Source organism: Danio aesculapii, chromosome 9, assembly GCF_903798145.1.
Source record: "Danio aesculapii chromosome 9, fDanAes4.1, whole genome shotgun sequence".
In the NCBI taxonomy this organism is placed as follows: Eukaryota; Metazoa; Chordata; class Actinopteri; order Cypriniformes; family Danionidae; genus Danio; species Danio aesculapii.
This window is the reverse complement of record NC_079443.1, coordinates 4,067,222-4,074,512: the sequence shown is the minus strand read 5'-3', so window position 1 is coordinate 4,074,512 and position 7,291 is coordinate 4,067,222. Positions and strand designations below refer to the sequence as shown.

General features: G+C 36.5%; 1 protein-coding gene across 1 annotated transcript; it reads left to right on the top strand.

The window, feature by feature from the left end:
• Positions 1 to 2,149: 2,149 nt before the first annotated feature.
• sp5a (Sp5 transcription factor a) lies at positions 2,150 to 5,965 on the top strand. The gene is made up of 2 exons (XM_056465064.1): positions 2,150 to 2,461; positions 4,345 to 5,965. The coding sequence occupies exons 1-2, from the start codon at positions 2,411 to 2,413 to the stop codon at positions 5,398 to 5,400; spliced, it is 1,107 nt and encodes a 368-aa protein (XP_056321039.1). The 5' UTR covers positions 2,150 to 2,410; the 3' UTR covers positions 5,401 to 5,965.
• Positions 5,966 to 7,291: the final 1,326 nt, after the last annotated feature.

Sequence of the window (7,291 nt, the reverse complement as noted above, 5' to 3'; positions counted from 1 at the left end):
AAATCACAGGACACGCAAACTACGTGTGAACTTTACACCGAGTCAAATGACTCCTTCCTCTTGAAGTTATCTGGCATAGGTTGTTTTTAAAAATTTACATTGATTGAACATAAAACAATTAAGTTATCCCAAAAAACTGAAGAATTGTGTTGATTCATCTCATTTTAAATAAGTAGTTTGAACAAGCAGGGGGGAAATAATTTTTAAGTGAGGATTTTGTGTGTCCAACAATTCTTGACATAGAAATTAGAAATTTGTGTGCGTTTATAAAATTGACGCAAGAATTGAAGCAAAAAGTGCTATAACTTTTGTCAAAAATAGTAATTTTAGAACACAAAACACATATTTATGAATTCATTTCTCGTGTATTTAATGACTGTTATATTTTAACAAAGCCAATCTGTGAAACAGCTTGTAAGTGTGACCAATTCAGTTCCTAATGTTAAATCGCGGGACACGCAAACTAAGTGTGAACTTTACACCGAGTCAAACAACTCCTTCCTCTTGAAGTTATCTGGCATAGATTTAATTGTTTTTACATATTTAAGTTGATTAAACAAAATAATCAATTGTCCCAGAAAACTGAAGAATTGTGTTGATTCAGCTCATTTAAATGAGTGGTTTGAACAAGCAGAAAACAAATACTAAGGATTTTGTGAGCCCAACAGTTATTGACATAAAAAAACTACTTATTACGTGTTCACAAAATTGATGATTTTGGCATGATTTATGACAAAATGTATAATTTTAGCGCACAAAACACATATTTATGAATTCATCTCTCGTCTATTTAATGACTGTTATATTTTAACAAAGCCAATCTGTGAAATAGCTTTTAAGTGTGACCAATTCAGTCACTAATGTTAAATCACAGGACACGCAAACTACGTGTGAACTTTACACCGAGTCAAATGACTCCTTCCTCTTGAAGTTAGGTTGTTTTTACACATTTACATTGATTGAACATTAAACAATTAAGTTATCCCCAAAAAAACTGAAGAATTGCGTTGATTCATCTCATTTTAAATAAGTAGTTTAAACAAGCAGGGGAAAAATAATTTTTAATTGAGGATTTTTAAGTCCAACAGTTCTTGACATAGAAATTAGAAATTGTTGTGCGTTCATAAAATTGACGCAAGAATCGAAGCAAAAAGTGCTATATTTTTTGTCAAAATAAGTAATTTTAGAACACAAAACACATATTTATGAATTCATCTCTCGTCTATTTAATGACTGTTATATTTTAACAAAGCCAATCTGTGAAACAGCTTGTAAGTGTGACCAATTCAGTCACTAATGTTAAATCACAGGACACGCAAACTACGTGTGAACTTTACACCGAGTCAAATGACTTCTTCCTCTTGAAGATGTCTGGCATAGGTTGTTTTTAAAAATGTACATTGATTGAACATTAAACAATTAAGTTATCCCAAAAAACTGAAGAATTGCGTTGATTCAGCTCAATTTTAAATAAGTAGTTTAAACAAGCAGGGGGGGAATTATTTTGAAGTGAGGTTTTTTGTCCAACAGTTCTTGACATAGAAATTAGAAGTTTTTGTGCGTTCATAAAATTGACGCAAGAATCGAAGCAAAAAGTGCTATAACTTTTGTCAAAATAAGTAATTTTAGAACACAAAACACATATTTATGAATTAATTTCTCGTCTATTTAATGACTGTTATATTTTAACAAAGCCAATCTATGAAACAGCTTGTAAGTGTGACCAATTCAGTTAATAATGTTAAATCGAGGGACACGCAAACTAAGTGTGAACTTTACACCAAGTCAAACGACTCCTTACTCTTGAAGTTATCTGGCATATATATACATATAAGCCTGTCGGAGATCTCTGGAGATAACACACACAGTCGCATTGTCGCACAACAAATCCTTAATTACAGAAAGGGGGATCGGGTGACTCCGGCATCCAATAGCGGGGGTCTCCAGGCGGGCGAAGGGGGTCTTTGATCAAGAAAATCCAATTATTTGTGTATATACATTTCCCACATAGTGATTACTTCATTAATTGTCCCGCCTTTATCCCCACCCGTCCCATCCCCCCCTAATAATCAGCCCTTTTATCCAGACCAACAAACACACCATAGGAGCTTTGTGTGGATTCAGAGGATTTGCTTCCCCCTCTCAAAGAGCCGCTCTTCTTTGATGATTGGGCAGCGGCGAACTTCAAAGTCATAAATCTCACTCCTGACTGGCTGGCGGCCCACCAAAGTCCTTATCAAATCCAAAGAAGTGATCCTTCACTCCCTCAGATAGTCCGGGGATCGCTGGAGGAGAGGAAGCCGCGACAAGACCTTCAAGTCTTGCTGAACATTTCTTCGCGTTTTTTCTTGTGTGGAGGGGCTGCTTTTTTAAAACGCGGGAAGCTTGAGGAACTCGAGGAAGCGTTGCCATGGCAGCTGTGGCTGTGCTGAGGAACGACACACTACAGGCGTTTCTGCAGGTTGGTCGAAAGTTTGCGATTTTGGTGAAAATGTGCTTCGCGAGACGCTCATACCGCGAATAAAGCAGATTTTGAGGTTTTGTTTAAGACTGGTTGTTTTAAAATACACGAAGAGTTGATAACCATCCGTCTGTTGTTATTATTTGACGACTTTTTTATTTAAATATGTTTACATATTGAATGTACAGCCGTTAATAAGCCCGCGAGAACTGTGAGGAGGATTTCATCTTAACTACGTCTAAATTTAATTGAAAGTTATTGAGTTTCAAATCAACTGGAAGCTTATTGTAAAGTGTTACCCATTAAGTAATTGTAAATTCAAGTTGAATGTTTTATATTCAGTGTAACTTACAGCAAACGTGTGACTGCGATGGCTGTGAGGAGGATTTCATCTTAACTACATTTAATTTTGAGTGAAAGTTATTCTAATTCGGTTTTCAGTTACTTCATGCTGGAATTTTGAGTTAAAATGTGTATTATATAGCATTAATTGGTCATAGTTTACCATCAATGAACAACAAATAAGTGCATTGTTCAATCTTTGTTCATATCAGTAAATACATTAGTAATGGAACCTCATTGTGAAGTGTTACCCATTAAATAATGATAAATTCAAGTTGAACGTTTCATATTCAATGTCCAGCAAACGAGTAACTGTGAGAAGGATTTCATCTTACCTAGGTTTAATTTTAAGTGAGAGTTATTAGTGAAAGTTTTCTTATTCAATTTTCAGTTACTTCATGCTGCAATTGTAAGTCAAAATGTGTATAATATAGCATTAATTAGTCAGACTTTACAGTAATGTGTCATTAGTTAATGTATCTACTCTTCAACATTTACTAAATTGTTGAAATCTAAATGCTTGTTAACACTGAGTTATCATCAACTTTCAATGAACAACTGTATGTCTAATGTTAACAAAGATGTACAAATACGTGTATTGTTCAATTTTCGTTCATTTCAGTAAATACGGTAACTAATGGAAGCTTATTGTAAAGTGAAACCCATTAAATAATTATAAATTCAAGTTAATAAGTTGAATGTTTCATATTCAATGTAACTTACAGCAAATGTGTGACTGCGAAAACTGTGAGGAGGATTTCATCGTAAATAAGTTTAATATTTAGTGAGAGTTATTAGTGAGTGTTTACTAATTTGATTTTCAGTTACAGTAGCTTTATTAATTAAAGTGGTACTTGTTGCTTCATGCTGGAATTTTACGTTAAAATGTGTATGTAAAGCGCTAATTGGTCTGAGTTTACATTAAGGTTTCATTAGTTAATTTATTTACTAATAATGAGCAATACTGTTCAACATTTACTAAATTATTGAAATCTAAATGCTTGTTAACATCAGTTAATGCACTGTGAGTTAACACGAACTAACAATGAACAGCTGTATTTTAAGTAACTAACGTTAACAAAGATGTACAAATGCCGTAATAAATGTATTGTTCGTTGTTTTTTGTAAGTAAATGCATTAACTAATGGAACCTTACTGTAAAGTGTATACATTCAAGTTGTGATGTTTTAAGCAGTGCTTCAGTGGCAGAGTTTCACATTTTATCCACTTTTTTGCTAAATAATATCTAGCAAACACATTTAAGCAGTGCATCCTAACTAATCCATATGCAAACAAGCAGTTCTCTTCTAGTTTGTTCAGTGGCTCATTTCAAAATCATATATATTATCATTATATATATATATATATATATACACACATAACGATTCGTCTGCTTTATAATCTCTTTAAAATAAAGTTAAATTTCATTCCATATTTTGTTAAACCAGATCTGTCAAAAGTTTCCCAAAACGTTGAAGCTGTTTTTTCTCAAACATCTGTCACGTTTGATTGTTTAAACACAGCTCTCTCCTCTGCTCCAGGATCGCACTCCAAACTCCTCTCCAGAAAACAGCAAACATTCTCCTCTGGCACTTTTAGCAGCGACGTGTAACCGGATCGGTCACCACCACGGATCCACTCCCACGGACTTTATTCAAGTTCCCTACGACACCACCCTCGGCTCGCCGTCACGGATTTTCCACCCATGGAGTAATGAGGCCAATCATCAATCCACGCTTTCCAGCAACCCTTCCTTTGGACTATCCTCCAAATCTCACCTGCAGAGCTCCTACGCGTCCCACCATGAGCTCCCGCTGACCCCTCCGGCAGATCCTACATATCCGTATGATTTCTCTCCGGTTAAGATGTTGCCATGTTCAATGCAGTCCTTGCAGTCCACCTGCCCGCCGACTTATGTACCTGCGGTTACCTACGCAGCACCTGCCCCCATCCCTCCAGCCATGCCTAGTTTTGTCCCGGGACACTCAGGCCTGGTTCATCAGCAGCAGAGACAGCTATCCCCAAATCCAGGGGAGGATATACCATGGTGGAGCCTTCAGCAAGGGAATCCCGTCACTCACTCGGTGCACCCACACCGATTCCCCATCCAAAGGGGCTTAGTATTGGGACACACAGATTTTGCGCAGTATCAAACTCAAATCGCAGCCTTGTTGCACACCAAATCTCCGCTGGCTACTGCCAGGCGCTGCCGGAGATGCAGATGTCCGAACTGTCAGTCGTCCAGCTCTAGCGATGAGCCCGGAAAGAAGAAACAGCACATCTGCCACATTCCTGGATGCGGGAAGGTTTATGGTAAAACGTCCCACCTGAAGGCGCACCTGCGCTGGCACTCAGGAGAGAGACCCTTCGTCTGTAACTGGCTCTTCTGCGGGAAGAGTTTCACCCGGTCAGATGAGTTACAGCGGCACCTGCGGACGCACACCGGCGAAAAACGCTTTGTGTGTCCAGACTGCTGTAAGAGGTTCATGAGGAGCGACCATTTGGCCAAACATGTCAAGACGCACCAGAACAAGAAGAGCAAAAGTCATGACAAAACCTCCGATTATGTGAAAAGAGAAGATCTGAGACCCGTGTAGAAGACTCAGATGACCACATAGACTAGTGCAATATCAACTTCAGGATCCTAATCAAGTGGAAGAGAAAAACTAAATGTTTTAGTGCTGGGCAAAGATTAATCGCGATTAAATCGCATCCAACATAAGTTTATTTTGACATAATATTCAATTCAAGTTTATTTGTATAGCGCTTTTCTCAATAATTATCGTTTCAAAGCAGCTTTACAAAGGTATGTTATTATATTATTATTACGTATATGTGACACACTCACACATACATAGAAACAAAACTATACAAAACAATTTTGTTTTATAGATATTTAAATTCATATATAATGTATATCATTATAATCTATTTATTAATTATTAAAATATAAACAAACATTTTCTCAAATATACACTTGCATGTGTGCATTTATATATACTTAATAAATACACACAATACCGGGGCGGACTAGGACAGTATTTTCATCTGGGAAAGTTAATGTACAGCAGGTGTGCGGCGATCGGCAAGTTAAGAGGGGAGGGCAGGCTAGATTAACCATCAGGCTACCAGAAAATGTCCAGGTGCTCCCTATGGGCATTCCACCCCTGTACAGTACACATACTTAAATTATGTCAAAACTTTTATCTTGGAATGCGATTAATCTTTGCCCGGCACAAATTTTTCTTTTAATCAAAAAAACATTTGTTCGACTTGACTGGGAGGTTGTTTGTTTTTGGGGGCTTGTAAATAAAATTTTCAAGTCTTTCTCAGTTCCTAAAGGAACCCTTGGGGGGGAGGCGGACGAGCTTCCCGTCCCTGAGCTACTCAAAACGTTAACAAGTTCAAGCTTGTGTTAAAGATCTGTCTTCGGTGGAAGATTTCGTTACTCTGTAAATATATATCGATAGCTTTTGTTGAATGAAAGTGTCAGTCTTTCGCTCCTTGTGGGGTGTTTTTAGCATGCTATAATTGGAAAAAATCTGTTTAACTCTGGACACTGTGTAAAAAAAATAAAGATTATGACCTGTACATGCGCATTCATACAGAAGGGAGGCGGAGATATTCAAAGTACATAGATTTATTTTTTTGAAGAGGAGAAATGCTTATTAAATGGATGTCAACGTTCGAGTTTTGTAGTGTGTGTGTGTGTGAGAGAGAGAGACGCTGGACAGAGAAACGGTGAAACTCTGTCTGTGATTGTGTGAAACGTCCCGAATGAAGCACTGTGAGATCCATCAGTTGTTAGGATATGTAGAGTTCTTATGTTCAGTTCAAAGGACAGGTTTTTTTATATACATTATATGGTTTTAAGAACAGTCAGCAAAAAATGACAATAAAGCAAACATTAACAGACATCAGTGGCATTCTGCTTTTATTTATTTTAATTAATGTAATCAGTATTTGATGACAATTGTTGGATGAAAAATAACTGCACACTGTAAAAACCGCTGGCTTCCACACAATTGAATTGTGTTGGGGCAACATGAAGGAATTAAGTTAGCTTTTTAGTTTTTACAAATTTAAGTGGATTGAACATAAAACTATTAAGTTGCCCCCCCCCCCCCAAAAAAAAAAAAACCCAATGAATTGTGTTGTTTAAGCTCATTTTAAATAAGTTTAGTGAATTATTAAAGTCCAAAGTTGTGCTCGTTAACATTAGACTGTGAAAAAAATACTGGTTGCCTTAAATATTTAAGCTGAATCAAATTAACCTTATGCGTCCATTGAACTTATATTATGTTAAACTGACTTGCGTCACTTATAAAATTAGGTTAGAGCATGATTAACTTTTATAAGTTACAATATACACTAAGTTTAATAAGTTACAATGAGCTAAAAACATAGGCTGTCAGGACTAATTGATCATATATATACTTTACTTGGATTATTTAATGTTAATGAAGCTGAATAAACACTGTACACTGC